This window comes from Danio rerio, chromosome 7 (genome assembly GCF_052040795.2).
Source record: "Danio rerio strain M-AB ecotype USA chromosome 7, GRCz13ab, whole genome shotgun sequence".
In the NCBI taxonomy this organism is placed as follows: domain Eukaryota; kingdom Metazoa; phylum Chordata; class Actinopteri; order Cypriniformes; family Danionidae; genus Danio; species Danio rerio.
In genome coordinates this window covers 34406152-34430242 of record NC_141027.1, presented here as the reverse complement: position 1 = coordinate 34430242, position 24091 = coordinate 34406152, and the positions used below count along the sequence as shown (strand labels likewise).

The window sequence follows — 24091 nt, the reverse complement described above, 5'->3', positions numbered from 1 at the left end:
TTACACTGAGGTAGGGTTGCTGAATAACTACTGAGAGATTTCTGTTGCTGACTTGCCTTTACATGCTCTTTCTATATATATATACATCAAATCATAATCATTGGGCAGAATCTGAAAATGTTTGATGCCCAACCACTGTTGATATTGTCATAATTATTCATTAGGATTCAAACATTTACAAAAAAATCTTCTCATCCACCACCAGTGTGCACCATCCATCTGGATGACACGACAGCAGCCATATTGTGCCAGACCCCACACCACATACTGTACCAGCTGATTGGTGGAGAGGAGACAGCATGATGAAGCCAATTATGATATGAGGATAATTAGAAGGCCATGCTGGACAGAGGTCAGTGGGCAAATTTGGCCATGATTCCGGGGTTAAACCCTTACTCTTTTTCAAAGGACATCCTGGGATTTTATCGACCACAGAACATCAAGCCCTCGATTTAGCATCTCATCCGAAAGACGTTTAGTAAAGCTGAGAATGGATTATCTCATATCTGCACTAAATCATCTAAATCATAATTACTGCCCTTTAGTTCTCATAATCCTTCTAGTATTAAGTTTGTTTTTAATTTTTATTGCCTAAATAACATATTAGCTACATTAAATATGGATGCCTGGTATTATGGGTTTGATCAAATCCATGTATGATAAAGGAATAGGTCATCTTGATACAGTACATTAGAAATGTCTTTTATTGTCAGTTTGGGAAAGAGATCTCTGTCAGACTCTTGCCAAACCATCATAAGTAACACTTCAATTCCAACATATGTTTATATTTATATATATATATATAAACTCTCCATCAAGACTTCACAATAAAGTACTGTATGTTTACAAGGAGGCTCATCAGAAGCCCAATGGAGAAGGTCATAATCCTGAGCTCGTAGAATATATTATTTACAAAACATGAGCTACATTTGCATTGTTGCTGCATTAGTACAAATTGGCTTTTCTTTAGAATTTCATTCATCCAAAAAAGTCTTTGAGGCGTTTCAGGTATCAAAGAGCTGAATCAGTATACAAGTACTGATATGGTAATCAAATGAACAATTCAGTCTCCATATCAAAACAGAAGTACTTTCTACATCAGGGGTGGCCAAACTCGGTCCTGGAAGGCCGGTGTCCAGCAAAGTTTAGTTCCAACTCCAATCAGACACACCTGGGCTAGCTAATCAAGCTCTTACTAGGCTTTCTTGAAACATCCGTGCAGGTTTGTTGAGGTGAGTTGGAGTTACCTTCTGCAGGACATCAGCCCTCCTGGGCTGAGTTTGGACACCCCTGTTCTACATTATTAACCATAATGGCATAACAGTCCTTAAAATGGGAAAAATACTGACTGTTAAAATGAATAATTCAAACTTTATATAATGAACTACATCAGTGGTTCAAAGTAAACCCATTGTATTAGTTGTAACTCATAGCGTATTTTGGGCAATTGTGCACACATAAGCAAAACAGACAAAATGTGACCGTCAGTTGTGATCATCATTAATATATTAAGACTAACCAAATTCAAAAGTGGCTGCTGGCAAATTGTCCCTTATGTAAAAATAGTAATAAGGCAAAGCAAATGTTTGCACACTCTAAATAAGTGCCTGTATGAAATGAAGACTTCCACCGTCCTCAGAAAATGACTGCAATAATATTAGACATTAAAGAAGAATGAATATCTACTTGGCAAAAATACTTCTAAAATCCAAAGCGGTCTCTAATATCCTGTTTGTAAAGTTATTGTGAAGCCAATAAAAAGCAGAGGATGCCTCAAACATCAACTGTGATTGTAGTGGGGAGAATGAGGAGGAGGAGGAGAGTCTAGCTGTCTCCGCGGACCGTCTTCCGGAGGATCCTGAGACGGGACATGACCTCGTCCCAGTCCAGATACGCTCCTTCTAGATGTCTTAAGTTCTGCCCTCGAGACTGGTAGCTCTTTCGGCCGTGCAGCAGACGCCAGTTATCGAAGGTCACCACATCACCTGCATACAGCAGATCAGATAAAGTCAACAATCTCTTCTTTATTTATACGTGTCAAAACAAAGGTTTTACATCTGTTTTAGAATAACACCAATGTTAATTAATTAATTATGTGAGTAATTTGTTTTTCAATAAATACACTGCCAAAAAAAAGCTTTTCTTACAATTTGCCTTGGTAAAAGTGGGGTTTTCCTTAAAAAAAGTAACATTATCCTGTTTTTACTTGGAAATAAGCTTATCTTGTTTTAATGAATAATACACTTTCTTGAAATTTCTGGAAACAAGACTATTTGTTAATGTAGAAAAATGCTTCTTGATTTAGGAATGTTTAGGTATTTGAAATATAAGCAAGATAAAAACTCTGCACACAAGAAATCTGCGCACATTTCTAGTAGATTTGATGAAGTCAAGTTTGTAACTGGTGTTTAATTTTTATTTTTACTTATTAAGACTCAAAGATTGTGACAAAGGGGATTTGGAGAATCTCCTTTTATCACTATATAGTTTACGAGAAAATGTAAATAGATAGAAAAAATGATCACAATTGTTTTGTTGAATAAATAAACATTGCATATAATTAGGCACAAATCCCTCTCTGAAAACCTTCAGACTGGAATTGAATAAAACCGTGAAGTTTGGTGTACAAGTGTCGACATATCTTCTAGTTGTTTAGGTCATCAAGTCAGTATTTGTTAAAAGCTCCCAGATCAAAGTTAAAGAAATAGGGAGACCAGGCTTTTCCATTGTGTGCCCCCAAATTATGGAACGATTTACCTCTTACTATTAGAATAACCTCTACAGAATCCATGTTCAACCTGTTAGAAAAGGCTTATCTGAGTTATCTGAGCCTGCTGTTTTTATGTATATGCTTTATGTACTGTATGTGGTTTTATTCCTTTAATCTCATTTGATATTTGATATGAATGTGTATCGCCATGGAAATCTACAGACACCAAATGATAAAGTGAAATTTTGTAGGTTCTCTTTCTGTTAGACTGAAAATTGCTTCACGAAAAGCCAAATGTTTTTTAATATAAAGCATGAAAAAAAGTTTAAATCGCTGTTTTCCCCTGCAGTTTCTTGACTTGAAAGGTAAATTAGTTTTAAAAGCACAGACCCAAATTGAAATGCAGAAAAACAATTTTGCAAAAAAATCGAGTGTGACCTGGCTCCATTCTGTAAGTGAAGACATTCTCCGGCCGGCTGAGCAGCTCCACGAAGGCCTTCAGAGACGAGTAGAAGGGCTGAACCTGATGCAGAGGCAGATCCAGCACTGAGTCTCGAGTGGCATTATTATAGTTGATCCTCACAACCCGACCGGATGAGTCCACACTGCATATTACACACAAGATTAAACTTCAACTTAGCGTGAAAATACCAGATGTGATAGTCTCTTCTTCTCTGTTGTGTCTGTCTTCTAAATCATATTATCAAAAAGTAAGTTTAATAAACTTAAATGTGAGCCAAATTAGCCCCATAATGTAGTGAAATGGTAATAGAAAAATACTTCAAAGTATATTACTAGTACGCAGTAGTAGTCAATGTACCTACAAGTTGAAATGAAAGGCAAGTTTATTTATATATCACATTCCATACACACAGTCGCAATTTAAAACAAGAATAAAAAAGACAAGAATAAGAAAATTAAAAAACATATAATAGAAATTATTAAAAACAGATTAAATGTGTTAAAACAGGTTATACAAGAATGAAAAGAAAAGAAGAGAAAAACATGATAAATTGCAGTTCAGAGTCAAAACGGTACACAACAACTTTAACGTATGACTCAGTTTATTATTATTACACTTAAAGCATACTTATACTAGTTGACCATTTCGATTTCACGGTGTTAAAAGACAGGTATCAACGCTCTAGATCAGGGGTCACCAATCTCGGTCCTGAAGGGCCGGGGTCCCTGCAGGGTTTAGCTCCAACTTGCCTCAACACACCTGCCAGGATGTTTCAAGTATACCTAGTAAAACCTTGATTAGCTTGTTCAGGTGTGTTTTATTAGGGTTGGAGCTAAAATCTGTAGGACACTGGCCCTCCAGAAACAAGTTTGGTGACCCCTGCTTTAGATTCTAGAACACCTGATTGTGATTGGTCAATCGCCTTTTTACGATTGTTGTTAACGAGAATTATAGTTTTTTTGCGTTTCGATTGACTGTAAGACAACAAAAGGTAAGTTAAGGTGAGAAAATATTTCTTTGTCATCATGAAATAGCCAACAACAAGCCAGGCGTTCAAGAAAACAATAAGGAAATATCAGCCTCTCTGGTTTAAACTGCGATAACAACCGACTTTGTTTGCCTGTATAATCACCATCTTTCTATCCCTAACCGTAACAATATTCTGTCTTGATGTCGTTTATAATTATAATTACATAGGAAGACACCTGCATTCTCATTTATAAACTATAGTATGCTTTAATTTACAGAAATTCCCTCAGTTATTCGTTTAATTTCCACAACCAACCATGAGATGGCGCTCTTTAGTACATTATTTACATTAACCTGATGATGAAGATGACTTGGGACAAAGCAAATCCACAGTACCATGATAAAAAAATGTGTGCGACTGTGCGTGTGTAGGAGTCACAGTCGGTCTTACTCTATAATGTGGTTTTTGGACTGCACACTGAAGTCGCAGTAGTCAGCACCGCTGTCTGTGAAGTCCACCCTGAGAGAGGAGAGGATGTTAAACGCCTCTGGATCTTCCCTGCGGAGCTGCTCTGCCATGTGAAACCCATCAACCACCTCACTCTCACCACCCTCATCAGCCTGACGGACACAATGTAGGAACTGCACCTACACACACACACACACACACACACACACACACACACACACACAATCAAATGTTATCTTATACATAAAAGCAGTCCTCTCAGACATTACACAACAAATATTTATACATACAGTGCCTTCCCCTAATGTTGGCACCCTTTTAAAATATAAGCAGAAAAGGCTATAAGTGGAAAAAAGTCTTTATTGCTCAAAATTCTGACCTTTTGTTCAAATTGTTTACAATTTCAAACAATTTTTGGTGAAGTTGTATTGTAGTTTTAAGACCTAAATAACTTCATAAATTTCTAACAGTGCTTTGGTAAATACAGACACACATTCTCTTGAATTAAAACACATCCAGTTGACTAAAATTTCATCATTATGGCCCTGATGTTGGAAATGGTTGTTTTCAGTGTTTTTGCTATTTTCTTAAAAAAAAAATTGTATGAATTTTATAAAAGATTTATATATATATATATATATTTTTTTTTTTCACAAAACACAGCTCACAGTACTTTGGTTTTGAGTTAGGCTCTGTGTTACTACTGTTTACACATATTTACATCCTTGTTAAACAGGAGGTCATGGTTGAACAATTTCCTGTTCCTAGTCATCCAGAAGTATTAAACATATGTTGTTAACAATAATAATAATAATAATAATAATTTGAAAATACATAAATCCAAAATATTTAGCTCATATGAATTCAGGGGGCTACCAATAATAATTCTCAATGCGAGCGATTTCTTCATTAATATTTTTTACAGCCTTCTCAACTCATTTTTGCCTATATGTGTGCTGAATACTGCATGTATGTAAGCATGTTTGCTGTATGTATAATGAAGGAAAGTCCCTTCTAAAGCAAAAAGAATCATATTCAGTTAATGACTAATGCAGCACAGTATGGTATGGGAGTGTGTGTAAACTGACCCCAGGTGGATGATGGAGAGCAGGGTAATCTGTGTGCAGACTCAGTTCTCCAGAAGTGTAGGCAACATTGTTAGCCATGGGCTTGTCCTGCACTTGCCACGTGTGTCTGTAAAAGCAAGCGGACAATGGGTCAGAACAGGTGACTATGGGCTTGTAAAGTTTTACTACATCTCTCCATGTATTTATTGTAGGAAACCACAGCTGTAAAATGCTTACTTGATTTAGTACCGTCTTGCGAGTAAATTTAAAGACTAAGGAATCACTGCAATGAACAAAGCAGACATTTTTGTTATGGCAACACACAGAGAGAAGTTAATAGTGATTTAGATTTTTTTGTATTTGGTTGTAAATGCTTGACGAACCTGCTATCTGCAAAACTAAATAAATAGACCTATAAATAAGTCAAATAAATTTAATGATTACAATCAGTATTTCTGACTTGTTATTAAAATAAAGAATGGTTTCAGAACCAAAAGGGTGTAAAATGATTTTAAAAAATTGAATAAATATATTTATATTATACTCCCAATTTTTAGTTTAAATGATGAGTTTTTTTGAAGTAGTACTTATTTTTTTAAATAAACAAATATTAAACATTAAACTAGATAAAATTAATTATTATGGGATAGAGGTGACACAGTGGCACAGTGGGTAGAACTTTCACCTCACAGTAAGAAGGTTGCTGGTTCGAGCCCCGGCTATGTAAGTTGGCATTTCTGTGTGGAGTTTGCATGTTCTCCATGTGTTTGCGTGGGTTTCCTCCGGGTGCTCCGGTTTCCCCCACAGTCCAAATACATCCACTATAAGTGAATTAGGTAAACTAAATTGCCCTTAGTGTATGTGTGTGAATGAGTGTGTATGGATGTTTCCCAGTGCTGAGTTGCACTTGAAAGGGTATCCAGTTCATCCCGCTGTGGCGACCCCTGATGAATAAAGGGACTAAGCCGAAAAGCAAATAAATGAATGAATGAATAATTATGGTATGTATTTGTCCAGAAATAGCCCATTTGGAGTCTATAAATGATTGAGTTCCTAATGAAACACTGTTGGCTTGATAACAAAAAATAATGCAGGTTTGGCAGCACAACCTTTAGGCATGTTTAACTTCTGTAAAATACAATTTTCTCCAGTTATTAAACTGAGAACAAAGGAAGGAAAAGGAGTAAAAATGGGAAATGAGGCAGATTAGTGGCCTCAATAAGACCGTTCAGGCCATATTAGAAACCAGAATCCTTCTTGTCAGACACACCATAGCCTCCGCCTTGAACCAGAGGATCCCTAGCCAATAAAAGTCTTGATTTGGCAGATGCAATGCTTTTTGTTCCAGACCGAGTCAGGTGAAGCTGTGTTTTGGCCAGTTTGACCGAGCTCCAGGGGTTAGTAGGATTTTAAATCACTTAGCCTGTCACTTAGCAGGTGTCAGCTGAGAGCGAGCTTGACGTGCATGGCTTTGTGATTATAGCCAGAAGCTCACGGTGTGTCTGTCTCTTCCCTCCAGCCCCTCTATCTGTCTTTCCTAGGCTGTGAAAGCTTTCCATTTACTCATCCTGCCTATTAAAAATGTTCTTTGCATGTTCTTTTGAAAGGTTTTGGTGTTTGGCACATACAATAAAGCAGACAGTCAATGGTTTTTGATTAACACAATGACTTTGACTCACTGATCATTTTCCAGTGAGTCTAGAGCAGTAGAACAAGCTTAATGGAGTGTACAGTAAAGCTCTTTCACATCATCTCTCATTCATTTAGATGCTGTCAGAGGATGTTTTCTGAAAACGGAACAACGTTTTTTGGCCAACAGTTGCAGCACAAAATGTTTTCGTCAAACGATGGTGAAGACAGATGACTCAAACCGTGATATCAGTGATAATCTTTTACAAACGGAACTGTTCTATAGACTGGCACTGTGGCTGCATTATCAATTTAACACACTTTATTCTTTCCCTCCGTAGCCAGAAAGTGTAGTAAAAACAGAAATGTGACTTTAGGCCTTGAGATAAAGATGAAATGTCAAACATTATTCTTTTTAGTGTTGGGCAATATAACTAAAATACCATAATGCTGCAAAAGGCAACACATTTAAAAAAATTAAATCTTAAGAAGAGATGTGTGACATAAGATGCACCTGGCCTTGTGTTCTTTGGCTATCGTAGAGACTCTTCAGACATAATGAAACAGCTGCCTGAGACACTACAGATCTTTCATAGTGTCTCCTACCAGACTACTGTGGGTTGAGGGACTGTTTTTTTTCCTTCAGTTACAAACCTGTCCAGATGTAAAGCATTAGGGTGGAAGATCTAACCACATTACTCATCACACCATATTACACTTTCCATGACTGATGGGTTTGTGCCCTCTGCAGCAGGTTATTTGTCTTGCTTTGTAATATAGATCTTGAAGTGAAAGTGGCAGTTCTGGCATATATGCCATTTTTGCCCAGTCTCTGATGTAAACAGAGTCACAGATGTTTAAAATCTATTTAAAATGTTGTGAAAGTGTGTTTTTGAGAAACATAGTTCAAAGAGTGAGCCCACTTTGCATTAGCAGTGTAACTTTGAAATGCATAACTATTTCTCGTATAGTATTATTGACAGACTAAATATTTTTGCATCCATTTTGCACCAACTTTTCAGAAAACCACCAGGAAGATTTTCAAACTGTTTTGGGCTTCTAAGATATTGTGACTCCTATTATACCAGGGGTGCCCAAACCTGCAGAGTTTAGTTCCAACTTGCTTTAACACACCTACCAAATCACCTATAAATCCTAAATTTAAAGAGCACACTATTTGAGGGAGCAGCTATTTGTAGAATGGTGACTGAAACCATAGTGAATGTTCTGAAGTGGACTTGATCAATCCCACAGTGCACTGTAACGCAAAACTGTTAGAGTTCATGCGCCAAATTAATTACAGTGTCTGACTATAAGATGGCAACCACAACGGAATCCTATTGGCATAAGCATCAAAATAATATATTATTAAAATGAAGTAACATTTGTATACATGACAGACATAAAAATGAATTGTTACATTACTAATATACAGCTTACTAATTATCACAGCTCCAAGAAGTTTAAAATAGAACCCGTTTGATGGATTTATCAACCTGCAAAGCACAAACAAAATGGCATCCCTTTCAGTACACTCAGTGCTCCAATTCAGTGGTCCCCAAGCCCTGGTCCTCGTACCTGCACTGGTCCATAAATCCATTGGTACTGGGCTGCACAACAAATCATTAAGTATTTCATTTTATTTACTATCCGAGTCTGAACAATTGTTTATTTTGAATTTTTTAATTTCTAATTTAACAAAATTAGTAAGAAACAGATGTCTTTGGAAAGTTTCTATGCAAAGTTTCTATGCAAAAGGGGAGAGGAAGGACCCACAAACTGCCAAGGAATGGATCCGCAACCCATTTGTCTATAAATCAGGTGAATCCAGCATGTCTGTGCAAAAGATCAACTGCTGGATATTGCAAATGACGGAAGCCCTGTTCACATATTGCATTTTTTTCGAGCACAAGTTCATTATTTCCAATGGAGGCTTGCAGCTTCCATGCATGTCTAGTTGAAAACGTCTTAACTATTCAGAACGAGTCACGTGACAAGAACTGACCAAACAGCTTCATATTTTTTTATGGAATATACACATTTTGGTAGACTCGTCATCTCAGATAAACACAGAACACCCAAACACTGCGTGTTCTTTAAATTTTCCAAAATTAAAACTTGTATCTGAGTTACAGCAATGTTTTGTCAGTTTTTCATCCTCTGCGAAAACAGTTGATGGTCACCTAGCAATCTACATACACTGTCCAACCCACCACCACCAGGCCGCAGCAAAATTGCCAAGCGTTGACTGGTCCATGGTGATAAAAATGTTGGAGACCATGCTCCAATTCACTCACTCATTTTCATTCACTTCATCAAGTGTACTATTTTAAGAAAATGTAATGATGGCATAGGGGCAATTTTGGATACAGCCCCAGTAAGATCTTGATTAGCTGGTTCAGGTGTGTTTAATTGAGGTTGGAGCTAAACTCTGCATTAGACCGGCCCTCCAGGAATAGAAATATTATAATACATCTGTCATTACTAACAAAACAGACATTTTAAAGCCAATGCTACAGCAGTGTCAAACTTTCAGCTCATACCCATAAAAGGTGAGGCGCAGGTAGCCAATTCTCTGGCTGAGTCTGGCCAACTGGCCCTGTTCCGCTGGTGCCCCCCTCAGGTAGACTATGCCAATGCGTCTCAGAGCTTCTAACCAGGCCAGTGCAGCCTTGTCGTCATGTAGAACCTCCTCGAAATCTGCTGTGGGGATCTGGAGACCAGAGTCCCAATACTCACGCTCTGAAACACAGAAATCCATATACATAAACATAAAGCAATGACACAACTAAGAAACAAAGCTCAAGTGGTAAATTACAAAGAAGAATCAACAGTGGCTCCACTCTGCATAATTATGTGGGAATGATGTCAGCATTACTTAAACAGTAGCTAAACTCTTTTCCAAGTTAAACATGTTTTTCTCTTTATCTTTTCTATCTCCGTTACTCACTCTCCAAGTGCACTGATTTACAATGCAAATAAACAGATGATAGAAACTTCACACTTACTCTTGCCTACCGTAAAACCAGCTCCAGTGTCTGTTTTTGCATAATGAAGGATCGTGTGTGTGGGTGTGTGTCAAGGATCAGGCCAGAACACATTGGTCAGAACACTGTGTGAGGGCCTGCATGTTTGAATGTGAAGGGAAACTGCTGGAAAACTCTGGTTCCTCAGTCTACTTCCACAGACGTTTACTCTAGAGAAGTGCGCACGTGTGAGCAAGAGTTCTGCACTCATGTGTGTAATTCACTGTTTAGACTTCTATTGCAGTAGAAGTACTTTTCAACCCCACACCTCCTTTGCAGTTTCTCTCAATTTAGAAAATTGTTCCACTGGATAAATTGGCACAAGCAGACACTCCAAAGACCAATATCGCTCTGAAAGAAAGGAACTTTTCCACAGATTATGTAAATGTGAGAGCAATATAAGCATTATGAGACCTCTGTCAACTTTTGGTGTTGAAAGTTTTCCTTTCAGTTTAGCAGAATTTCTTTTGTTACATTTCTAGTAGTTTGAAACAACATTTTGTTGTACATATGAAAGCACAGGCATGTCATTATCTGTTTGTGCCATAATTTACATGAACAATCTAGATCAGAGATGCCCAAACTAGAGCCCACAGGCCAAAGTTGGCCCTTTGTATCCTTTGATTTGGCCCGCCAAAGGGAAAATGATTGGTATGAGTTGGGGAGTGCCTTTAACAGAGATTCTCATTTCTATTTTCATTCATACATTTTCCTCCGGCTTAGTCCCTTTATTCATCAGGGGTCACCACAGCAGAATGAACCGCCAACGTATTCAGCAAATGTTTTACACAGCGAATGCCCTTCCAGCTGCAACCCAGTACTGGGAAACTCCTTTCTATTTAAATGCAACCTTTTGTTTTTTTGTTTGTTTTATTGATGAGCTACAAAAAAAACTAACTGAAATTAAATGTTAAATCAGATATTTAAAACAATTATAATTATATACTGTGACTTAACAAATAGGGGACAAAGCAGAAGACAACAGCAGGCAAATCAAGGCAAAGGCAGGTTCAGCTTGACTAGTGTATTCAGCATTAAACTAAATTGTTTGCATTTAAAAAAATCTTTGATGGTTTTATTTTAATACATTTGTAAAATATACATTTTCAAAAAATTAGAATGCATTAGTAAATATGATTAAAGAATGTTTAAAAATGTATTCATAAATATTATGAAACAAATTAGAAAATTACCCATGGCAACTTTAATATACTGTATGTAGTACAGTTTGGAATATTTACTTTCGGCTCACAGCTTTCAATAAAGCTTGGATTTTGGACCTTCATAAGAAAAAGTTTGTGCACCCCTGATCTAGACAATATATTGTTTTAGTCAAATAAAAATGTCAACAGGGCTGCACGGTGGCGCAGTGTGTAGCACGTTCGCCTCACAGCAAGAAGGTCGCTGGTTCGAGTCAGTTGGCATTTCTGTGTGGAGTTTGCATTTTCTCCTCATGGCATATTTCTTGGCATATTCCTCCGGGTGATCCGGTTTCCCCTTCATGTCCAAAGACATGTGGTACAGGGGAATTGAATAAGTTAAATTTGCTGTAGTGTATGAGTGTGAATGAGTGTGTATGGATGTTTCCCAGTGATGGGTTGCAGCTGGAAGGGCATCCGCTGCATAAAAACATATGCTGGATAAGTTGGCGGTTCATTCCGCTGTGGCAACTCCAGATTAATAAAGGGACTAAGCCGAAAACAAAATGAATGAAAAGTCACTTTGTTGAACTTTTCAACATCAAAAGTTGTCCGAGCAGACAGATCACTATTCCATAATGCCAATGAAAAGTGTCAATAAACACAAAACATAGCAGAACCATAAAATTTATATTTTACCGTTTAGCCTAGAAATGCTGTTATTAAATAATTTAGGTTTAAGATGCCAAGTAATTTTATTACTTAGTTACTTTATTATCAAGATATTTATAGGCATGTCATAACTATGTTATTGTGTTGATACTGCTGTAATAAAATGAGTAGTCTTAAAAAATAAACCAGTCATGATGTACATTGATAAAACTAAAAAGATTGACACACAAGGCTGAGAAAACACCCATAATATTACTGTGAGGTTCTGGAATGAGTTTAACCAAGAAAAACAAAAGCAAGAGAGAGAGCTGGGCACTGGGCCCAGGGTGAAGTTGTTCAGTCGGTCCAGGTCAGTAATGTTGTTCGGCTCTTATAAGCATGTAATGCTCAATATTCTCAGTCCTGCTGACATACTAGGTTTTCCTGGCACGACTGACGTTGACTTGAGAGCCAGAGATTAATATCATATTATCATTCTGTCCAACTGGGGCCTCTGAGACACTTTAATAAAAATTGACGTTATTTTTCAATGACCTTTTTAGTCTCTAAAAAAGACGGAAACATGCATTTATGCGCATAAAGGCACGCAGGAAAAGAAAGGTGTCAGCTTATTTGTGCTTGAACAGTTTCCTTCAGCATTGCCTGTGTGAGTTTTCCAGCTATGGTAATGTGAAGCTGTGGCTGCTGTAGCTGGCAGCCTGTCTGAGTCAAGTCAAACTGAGTTCCCACTGAGAGCTCAGCACAGAGCAGAGTTCAGCAAGAACAGGACAGACAGAAGCTCACAACTACGGAGATCATTTTCAAATGGAAAATAGATTTATTTGATTTTTTGAATAACTCAATTTGGATGTGCTCAGCGTCCTGTTCAGTGCAATTCTCATGTGCTTTTCAAGTAAATTAACTAAGACACCGATTTTGAGTCGAGCCATTAGTTTTCCAGAAACCATTTGGAAAAATAAGACTTTAAATGTACCATTTCAACTGTCATTTAAGTAAACTTAATCACCGGCCTGTGCCAGTGTGGTCTTTTTCTGTGTGGGAAGGGTGAACTGTTTTTTGTCAGGCGCAGCAATGTGACTGTTTTGCTCTTTTTTTTATTTTAGACTGGAACAATGTGGTCTTGGTACTGTGAAGGATCATGATGTCATGGCATGCATGATGTCAGCTGGACCAGGACACACTGTAACTATACTTGTGCCCTCTTGTAAACTGGACATCAGCACTAGAAAAAAAACCTTTGAGTGAATCAGTTCAATGGGTCATACAAATCCTAAAATGATTCGTTTTAGAAAAGTCAGTTCACTTGGCAGCCATTGTGCCACGGTTTCAGGTGTATAGGATCTAGTCCCTTCTATTTGAATCGGTGAATAGTAAAATGTAAAAAATAAGAAACTAATTCAGCTATAAAATCTGACAAGAACTGCCTTGTACATTTTACAATTTTACATTTTTATTTATTTTTTACAGTCATTGATTTTACTTCATACACACAAATGGCATTTAAAGTATGTTTCAGGTTGGTCAAGGCAATGCTAAGTGTAAGTCTGAGTTTTATATGGAAACCAAAGCTTTTAGCAGCAACTGAAGAATGACTTTACAATGACTACCATTTTGTAACTGGCTCTTATTTTTGCAGATGGTGGTTATTCTGCCATATTCCATATTGTGGTTTCTCCTATTAATAGTGATATGAGTTAAGCGTCTTGGTATATAGTATCTGGTTGTATACTGTTAAACAATCTCATTTGTTAGGTGTATGGCCATACACAATAAATGCGCTATATAAATACACATTACATTACATTATAGAAAAAAAATGTCAAAAAGCTTAATAATAATTATATCCCATATTAAATAAAAATATATTTCATACATATTTAGGGAAGTCCACAAATGAATAAGCAGAACTGATTACTTTCACAAAAGAAAAGTGTCAAGTAGGAAAAAATCATGGAGGGCATGAGTTGACTACAACTGGTACTAATCTTTCAGGAAATGGGTAATGGCAGATTACTGCCCATGACGGACGTATTACTGCAAGGTGAGGGCTTTACAAGCCTCTTTTGGACAGCTTGAAGAGTTTATATGGAAGGTTTTAAAACAAGGGGGCAGAACTGTCATATTATGTGCCAGTTAAGGAGCTTTGTTAAGCACAAGCAAGCCTTGAGTGTTTAGCACCTCAGCCAGAAGCAGACACTTGTGATGTGCAGCCTATGCTTTAAAGCGTGGATATTTATTGGTTGTCTTTTACAGTTTTAAGGGGCACAGGGGATGCCTTTAAGCAAAACAATAGCACAATTTCCTGAAAGTTATAGGAAAAAAACAATAGAATGAGGTGTAAACTAAAGAACATTTGTGGTGAACAGAATCTGTCTCTGAGCCCTAATGACATGCATCTAATCTTAAAATCTCAATTCAAGCAAATATGTGCAGGGGTGCTTGTTCTGGTGGACACATTGTTCAGTCTGCTCCAACCACGGCATCCCTCAAGAGCGATGTTTAAGCACAACAGCTCACTCTGCTCAAATGGCCTGAAATCTTTATTCCATGTGGCAGGAAATGGAAAGTCTTTCCACACAGGGGCAATTCTGGGGAGACATGCCTGCACACTACAAAAGCAACTGCTGTCCAGACCACATGCGCCACTGATAAAGTCCAATAACGCACAAATACTAGTCTACTTACATGCTTAATGCTGTCCTAATAAATGCTGTCTTAGGGTTATGATATGTCAAAGATTTATGTAATTTTTCATGAAGGAGTAAATGGATCAAAATACGTGTTAAGCAATGTGCTGGTAGCGAACATTCCAGCACCACCCCTTCTGCTGCTGGATGGAGCATTTAGATGAATATGCAATACACTCTCCAGCCACTCTATTAGATACACCTTACTAGTACCAGCTTGAACCCCCTTTTGCCTTCAGAATTGTCTTAATCCTTCGTGGCAGAGATTCAACAAGGTATTGGAAATATTCCTCAGAGATTTTGGTCCATATTGACATGATAGCATCATGCAGTTGCTGCAGATTTGTTGGCTTCACATCCATGATGCGAATCTCCCGTTCCACCACATCCCAAAGGTGCTCTATTGGATTGAGATCTGGTGACCGTGGAGGCAACAAGGTACAGTAAATTCATTGTCATGTTTTGGAAAACCAGAGATGATCCACGGTCTGGCCATTTTCCTCTGACCTCTGTCATAAACAAGGCATTTGCGCCCAAAAAACTGCCATTCACTGGATATTTTCTCTCTTTAGGACCATTCTCTATAAACTCTAGAGTTGGTTATGCAAGGAAATCCCTGTAGATCAGCAGTTTCTGAAATACTCAGACCGGCCTTTCTGGCACCAACAACCATGCCATGTTCAAAGTTACTTAAATCACCTTTCTTCCCCATTCTGATGCTCGATTTGAACTGCAGCAGATCATCTTGACCATCTCTACATGCCTAAATGCATTGATTTGTAGCCATGTGATTGGCTGATTAGAAATTTGCATTAACGAGCAGTTGGACAGGTGTACCTAATAAAGTGACCGATGAGCATATGTATTGTGTACTTTCCTCTAACATCGGTAAGAAAGCAGCAGTTAGGTAAGTGTGCATGTGTATGTTTTTCACAAGCTGCACCACTCAAGTCATATATGTTTGCTACATAGGACTTGATGCAATAGTTTGCGGATTCATTCTTCATTTTGTTTGAACTACTCTATATCATGCGAAAACCCATTAAGTGTAAATTAATCAAGATTGTAATTACAACGTCAAACTGACAGCAGATCTGAACTGATCTTAACTGCAATTTTATACAAAAAATGTATTAAAAAATTACTGGTTTACCAAACAGTACAGGCCTAATAACGGTCCTTCTCTCTGAACTACAAAATAGTAATTATTTATAGAGGGAAAACTAAAGATGAATAATACAAAGACTTTGCTAATGATGCCAAATAGAATATGATGATGAACCCACCATTAAGGAAGAGCTCCTCCTGCAGAGCCTGTCTGGCCTCAGAGGAAAAGCAGCGTTTCTTCAGCCAGTCAGGATCAAACTCACTGCTGTGCTGATCAGGCCAAGTTATGGACACCTACAATGAATTTAGGAAAAACAAGTTTAAGAACTGTTAGACAATTATAAACAGCAATCATCACAGTAGCAAACTGTCTGCACTTTGTTTGTTTTGCTGATCCCCAACAGACATCCCGCTGACTATAAGTAACAAGCATGTCAATTTACTTTACAACTCTAAATTAGTTCTAATGAGAGTTAGTTAGTTAGTTAGTTAGTTAGTTAGTTAGTTGTAAATGTACTTTATATAGTCAACAGGATGTCTATAGGAGCCCTTCAAAATAAAGCTTACCAAGACCAACCTTATTATCCATCAGTTGTACGTGATCCATCCCGGTGTGCACGTCCAGATGTGAGAACAGCAGGCTGCGTGCTTGAGCCGACTGCAGCGTACAGAGCGGACACTGGCAGTTATCCCTCAACCAGGTGAATGGATACAAACTACAGCTCCCATCATCCCAGTCGATCTGCAGTAATCTCTCCTGATCCAGTGCCCGGGCCTGTCTCACTCCTGGACTGCCCCCAGCAAAGGGCAGAGGAGCCGCTGCCAAAGTCTGATTGCCGATACGAGGTGTCTTGACCAGTTGAGGCCGACTGCTTGTTCCTTTTAGAGCCTGGACAGCACCTCTGGACACCCAGCGAGCAAGATAGGACAACATCCTGATCCGTGAATAGCTGCTGCTAGTTTGACGAAACACACGGTGAGGTTATTGCGTTCATACAACATCCACGCCCCTTCACATTACCTTTCCTCCACAAATTTGATCAGTCACTGCAGTGGAATGTACTGTTACGTAAACTATGATTTATGTAAGTGGCACACAGGTGTACAACAAGCTGCTCAGCACTACTATCATGCAAATACAAAACCTTTTGCCTTTAGAATAATAGTTGGTAGTTTATTAGTTGTTTGTTTTTTTATTTATTAACAAAATTGTATGCTTTTATTAAATAAAATGTGTCATGTAATTAACTATTCTAAAAATTATTGTCAGTGAGGGTGTGCTTGCTACGGTTAGCAGCTTTACAATAGTTTTGCTGAATATTTTTGCTTGCAACTGCTTGCAGAATGATTACACACCACCTTTCATATATGTTTGGGGTCAGATCTTCTTCTTTTTTTCTTTGGTGTCCTACTGTGATCATACAGATCTCATTGTAATACGCTGATTTAATGCAAATCAGACATTTTTATTATTATCAGTATTAAAGAGTTGTGTTGCTTAATGTTATAAAAAAGCTGAGCTCACACTGGATGAATCATTAATGCAATGACGTCATCCAGAATGACTCTCAGGAAGCCTATCTTTGACAACACTTAATACAAACAGTGTTACATCAAGGTAACTAAGATAAAGTGAGCTAATCAGGGCTAAGGTGCCCTGATTTTAGCACTGCCATGATTAACTGAGCATCAATCCAAGCTGCGCTAACAGGACACATTTCTGGGCACTATTTCAAAGAAACACTCAAGGATACGTTTATGATGTATTTCATCACCAAAGCAATAAACCATGGTTTGAACCATGATGAATTTAAATACACAACACTCATTAAAATTTTTGTAATGATAATAATAATAACAACAAATACACTGATAACCTATAGGACTGTATTTTATGCAAATCTAAAATTAGACATGTTGATATTTTGTAATAAAATATGAACGTGATAACTTTTACATGTTAATTTAGGCTATTTGCTATTGTAAACATTTGTTTACTCTGATTATTTATATACAAGTAATCTCACACATCCACAAATGCCTGAAATTTCAGATCAATTACAGTTAGTTTATTCCATTTGCAGCCATAGTTTATCATGGGCTTTATACAATTATTTAAAATATTGTGTTTTTCTAATTATGTATGAAAATTATATGCTAGCAAAACAATATAAAGCATTTTTAAGCACTTTAATATAAAGCATTTGATAAAATATTCATGAAGTATTCTTTTTTAATTTTACATGTATAATATTTACCAGTTTTCTCGTTTCACAAATAAAAGAGAGAGATTAGAATTTAATGCTATATCAGCTTCTCTGGCTATTTCATGGCAACACCAGATCAAATTTCCAACATTTTATATATTAAAATAACTCTTCTATAATAAAAAATATATAATAACTATTAAATACAGAAGCTAAATTACAGTAAAAAGACATCAACTGCAATAAATAATGCAGAAGATAATCTAGAACAGTTTTTTTAAGGTTTTAATTACAAAAATTATAGCTTGTCAGGCAGCAATGATAATCATATTTGTTGTGCCAATATATAAATATTATAAACAACTAGTTCAGTGTACCCTAAACAGACCTTTGAGCACTGGTTATGTAATATGCAATCACCTTTGTTCATGTGACCTAACGTCTCCGAGAACACGGAAGTAGGTGAAAGGTCAGCATTACTTTCTTCCCAAAATAAGGACAATTGCCGCCTCCAGCGTTACGACAGCAAGTACACACACAAACACTGGGGGGAATCAAACCAGCTCTATCATTTTCTATATAATGAATAGACTTATTAGTAAAACATTAATCTGCCTTTGTTGTTTCCGGCTATTTGTAGTACTCGCCCTCTTTCTTGCCCGCTTTGTAAATGATTTGTGGATATGACTAAAGCAGGTCTTTCATTCATAAAATCCTACACGCGCCATTAGGATGTCAAAAGTATGACGCGTACAGTAAACACAAGCAAGCTAAGCGATTTTTCATTCATCAGCCAGTTACGTGCGAGCTTCACGTTACCAGCCACTGTATTTCATATTTGATATTTATGAAATGAGAAAACGTAAAAGCCATTTCACTTACCGTGAAGACGTGGGTAATGTCGCCGCGGTTATCAGCCTTATATAGTGCTGAGAAGTGTGAGAACTCGCTGTGCTGGAAGTGGGTGAAGGGTCACGCGCACCAAAGCGCTGCTACACACAACACAAAGTAATCATCCTGATGTGTGCGCGCACTGGATCTGACACAATTACGTGCAGCTTTGCTCGACAACAGTTCTGCTCAATACTTGTTTTTTTTGTAACTGCATTTTATAGGACCTGTCATGTGGATTATCTACCAGGCCTATAATTACTGTACTGCATGCTATACATATATGCAGATGTGTGGATTAAATTGCATTAATAATTTAGGCTATATTACAATGTTAAGTATATATGCATACGTTCTAAGAAACAATGTATTGATAGATAGATAGATAGATAGATAGATAGATAGATAGATAGATAGATAGATAGATAGATAGATAGATAGATAGATAAAAATGTTTAGAGCATTTGAAAGTGTTGCCATGTATAAGCTGTACAAAATAATAAAATGGAAGTTACCTATACTGATATGACCAAGTTAGCCAAGTTACTGACCAGGCTTTAGCAACACATTTTAACCCTTGTGTGCTGTTGGGGATATTTTCTCCTCTGGGGTGATTTTGAGTATTAATATGGCCACAACTTCACTTGTGTTTCAGCAAAAGCAATGATTTTGGTAACAAATTATTTTTACACATATTTTGGGAAAATGCTTTGAAAAAATCTCAATACACTCTGGGCAAATTTACTACCCTTTCTTTATGATAGTGGCTGTTTTTGCCCAATCGAGCTTCCATTAGAATGGCATTTTTTTGCAAAGCGCTGACACTATAGTATCATGCATCCTTTGTTGTTAATTTTCACTATTGGGAAGAGATAAAATGTTAAATTTTTTAGTCCCCATTTTATATATATATTTTTAATATTTCCTAAATAATATTTAAGAGAGCAAAAAAATTTTCACAGTATGTCTGATGATATTTTTTCTTCTAGAAAAAGTATTTTTTTTAAAGCTACAATTAAAGCAGATTTAATTTTTTAAAACACTATTTTAAGGTCAAAATTATCAGCCCCTTTAAGCATTTTTTCCCGATAGTCTACAGACCAAACCATCATTATAACTTTCCAAATTACCGTATCCTGCCTTGTCAGCTTAATTAACCTAGTTAAGCCTTTAAATGTCACTTTAAGCTGTACAGAAGTGTCTTGAAAAATATCTAGTCAAATAATATTTACTGTCATCATGACAAAGATAAAATAAATCAGTTATTAGAAAATGAGTTATTAAAACTATTCTGTTTAGAAATGTGTTCCCCAAACAGAAATTGAGGAAAAATAAGCAAGGGGCTAATAATTCACACTATATATATAAATATATATATATATATATATATATATATATATATATATATATATATATATATATATATATATATATATATATACACACACACACACACACACACACACACAGTAGAAGTCAGAATTATTAGCCCCCTGTTCAATTTTTCTCCAATTTCTGTTTAACAAAGAGAAGATCACATTTTTAAACATAATAGTAACTCATTTCTAATAACTGATTTATTTTATCTTTGCCCTGATGATGGTAATTAATATTTTACTAGATATTTTTCAAGACTTCTATACAGCTTAAAGTGACATTCAAAGGCTTAACTAGGTTAATCAGGTTAATTAGGCAAGTTATTGTTTAATGATGGTTTGTTCTGTAGACTATCAGAAAAAATATATAGCTTTAGGGGGGCCAATACTATTGACCTTAAATGGTTTATAAAAAAATAAAAACTGCTTTCATTATACCCGAACTAAAACAAATAAGACTTTCTCCAGAAGAAAAAATATTATCAGACATACTGTGAAAATTTCCTTACTCTGTTAAACATCATTTGGGAAATATTTAAGAAAAAAAAATTAAAGAGGGTTTAATCACTCTGACTTCAATATATATATATATATATATATATATATATATATATATATATATATATATATATATATATATATATATATATATATATATATATATATATATATATACTGAAAAACATAAATAAATAAAGGGAACACTTAAACAACACAATGTAACTCTAAGCCAATCACACTTCTGTGTTATCAAACTGCCCACTAAAGCCATGGTCATACTGGAGTTTGTGCTTTTGAAGTTCTGTCGTAGTTCTGTCTTTCTGGCTGATGTTTTGGTCCTTTTTGAATGCTGGCGGTGCTTTCACTCAAGTGGTAGCATGAGTCGTCAAGTCACACAAGTGGCTCAAGTAGTGCAGTTCATCCAAGACAAGGTTTGCTGAGTCTGTCAGTGTAGTTTCCAGAGCATGGAGGCACTACCAGAAAACAAGCCGGTACAATACATCAGGAGACATGGAGGCCATAGGAGGGCAACAACCCAGCAGCAGAACTACTACCTCCACCTTTGTGCAAGGAGGAACAGGAGAAAAAATGCCAGAGCCCTGAAAAGAGACCACCAGAAGGTGCCAAATCTGCATGTCTACTTAAACGGTCAGAAACAGACTCCATGATGGTGTTATGAGGGCCCGACATCCACAGGTGGGGGTTGTGCTTGCAGCTCAACACTGTGCAGGATGTTTGGCATTTGCCAGAGAACACCAAGATTGTCAAATTCGCCACTGATGCTCTTCACAGATGAAAGCAGGTTCACACTGAGCATGTGACAGAGTCTATGGAGAATGTTCTGCTGCATGCACCATCCTCTAGCATGACCAGTTTGGCAGTGGGTCAGAATTGGTGTGAGGTGGCATTTCTTTGGACAGCTGCACAGCCCTCCATGTGCTTGCCAGAGGTAGCCTGACAGCCATTTGGTACCAAGGTGAGATTCTCAGACCCCTTGTGAGATTATATGCCAGTGTGGTTGGCCCTGGGTTCCTTTTAATGCAAGACAAAGCTAGACCACATGTGGCTGGAGTGTGTCAGCAGTTCTTGCAAGACGAAGGCATTGATTCTATGGACTTGCATGCCCATTACCCAGTCCGAATCTAATTAAGCACATCTGGGACATCCTGTCTCGCTCCATCCACTAACGCCATATTGCACCACAGACTATCCAGGAGTTGTCGGATGCTTTAGCGCAGGCCTGGAAGGAGAGCCCTCAGGAGACCATCAGCATGTCCAGGTGTTGTAGGAAGGTCATACAGGCATACACACTACTGAGCCTCATTTTGACTTGTTTTAATGACATCACATCAAAGTTAGCTGAGCTTGTAGTGTGTTTTTCCATTTAAATTTTGCATGTGACTCCAAATCCAGACCACTGTGGGTTAATAAATTTGATTTCCATTAATCATTTTTGTGTGATTTTTTTTGTGTGATTTCAGCATATTCAACTATGTAAACAACCAAGTATTTAATAGGAATATTTTATTCATTCAGATCTAGGATGTGTTATTTAAGTGTTCCCTTTACTTTTTAAGCCATATTTACAGTGTTATTTATTTATTTTTATTTATTTATTTATTTTTAATAGTTTTGGGTCTCCCTCATCAGTGTCAATTTCTTTATTCAGATATTGAAAACACTATAACAATTTTCCAAAGTTTAGCAAACACTATAGCAAGTTTCCATCTTGTTGAATTGTTTGCATGTTTATGAGTAAAAGTCCCACTGTGAGGCTGATGTCCTGTTTTGACCATTTTTACATAAATCGCAAATGTAATTTAATCCAGCAAATATTTATATGGATTACAGGACAAGATGTGTAATTTTTTTTTTAAACGAACAATTCTTTTAAAACTTTGTTATTGCACTCTTTTATTGCACTCTCTTTCTCACATACACACACAAACTGTCTTGTAGATTTTTATTACAAAAAGGAGCATACACAACATACATCTCAGGAATGGAACTACACATTATACAACGCTTCAAGTCCAATATTCCTGCCCGCAGTCATCTTGGTTTGTCTGGGTTATGTCAGCCCAGATGGTCCTTTTCCCATTACCTTTCATAGGGTTACAAGAATACTTAATGCAACACAAACAGTTTTATAAATCCAATGCAGTTAAGCTTTTTCATAAATATAAAAACTCACAGTTGAATATTTTAAAAGCTCATTTTAAAATATATAAATTTCTTAGGGCACACAAACACATAACATGTACAAAGAAAAGCAAATGTTTTTCTTCCTCCAAGACTCTCATATAAAGTAATATTAATGATGATTTCTGTTTTAATAAGTTTATGCCGTTTTCTTGTGGAGGATTGTCAGATTGAATACTTCGATTAAGTACATGCTCTCATAACATTCTAAATATGGATATGACAGCTAACATTTTGTACAATGAAAACTATATTCCTTCTGTTTAACCGGTGTGAGTTTTCTCTGAAACATTCAAGTAATGCCAATGCAAATAAGCAAATGTTTCCACAAACACAGCGTACATCATTATCTGAGAAAATAACAAGAAACTCAACACTGAATCCCAGTGCTCTGTATGTCTCCTCTCAGAGGTAAGACTATGTTGGTTAGACTGAGATTCCAGTCATATTATCATGATCTGCAAATTACATTAGACTAAGGACTCAATGGCAGTAAGACTGCCAAGTTTGAAGCGTTTAATGGCTGTCCATCATGTGCGATTGCTGCTATTAAGTGAAAACCGGCTTTCATTTATTGCACAATAGCTGCATCATTCTCTTCCAAGTAGCTACATAGAAAAAAATGTATTCCTGAAAAAATGTGTTGCATATTTGTATGTTACTATTACTCATTTTTAAAGCAATCTGATTGTGGCTTATATATTTTCGGTAACATATTTAAATATTATTTGCAGCTACTCTATTGCAAGTGATTCAATAGATATGTTTGGTTTTCCTCCCACAACCCTTAGAAATAAAGGTACATGAGCTGTCACTGGGGCGGTACCTTTTTAAAAGGTACACATTTTTACTTAAAGGGTTCATATTGGTACCTTTAAAGTATATATTAATTCCTAAAAATATTAAAAGGAACAGTTTTGTACTTTTTAGGTACTAAATGTACCCTTGAGGTATTAATATGGACCTTTTAAGTACA

General features: G+C 36.7%; 1 protein-coding gene across 17 annotated transcripts; it reads right to left on the bottom strand.

Moving 5' to 3' along the window:
- Positions 1-681: 681 nt before the first annotated feature.
- Positions 682-19171, bottom strand: bbox1 (gamma-butyrobetaine hydroxylase 1). 17 transcript variants are annotated; one of them, XR_015494892.1, is made up of 10 exons: positions 19028-19128; positions 18566-18689; positions 16516-16894; positions 16118-16232; positions 9851-10049; positions 5916-5961; positions 5700-5805; positions 4594-4790; positions 3149-3315; positions 682-1985 (listed from the first exon to the last, which is right to left on the bottom strand). XR_015494892.1 is itself a non-coding variant. In XM_087259849.1 (9 exons), exons 3-9 carry the CDS (start codon positions 16870-16872, stop codon positions 1825-1827), a joined length of 1302 nt encoding a protein of 433 aa, XP_087115975.1. In that variant the 5' UTR covers positions 16873-16894; positions 18566-18689; positions 19028-19128; the 3' UTR covers positions 682-1824.
- Positions 19172-24091: the final 4920 nt, after the last annotated feature.

Excerpts from the sequence above, each read along its gene's own strand:
- bbox1 (XM_087259849.1), bottom strand. The coding sequence starts at position 16,872 with ATGTTGTCCTATCTTGCTCGCTGGGTGTCCAGAGGTGCTGTCCAGGCT. Across the intron at positions 10,050-16,117 it reads GGAGGAGCTCTTCCTTAATG|AGCGTGAGTATTGGGACTCT; the intron begins GTGGGTTCATCA and ends TCTGTGTTTCAG. Across the intron at positions 3,316-4,593 it reads TCCAAAAACCACATTATAGA|TGTGGACTCATCCGGTCGGG; the intron begins GTAAGACCGACT and ends TGTAATATGCAG.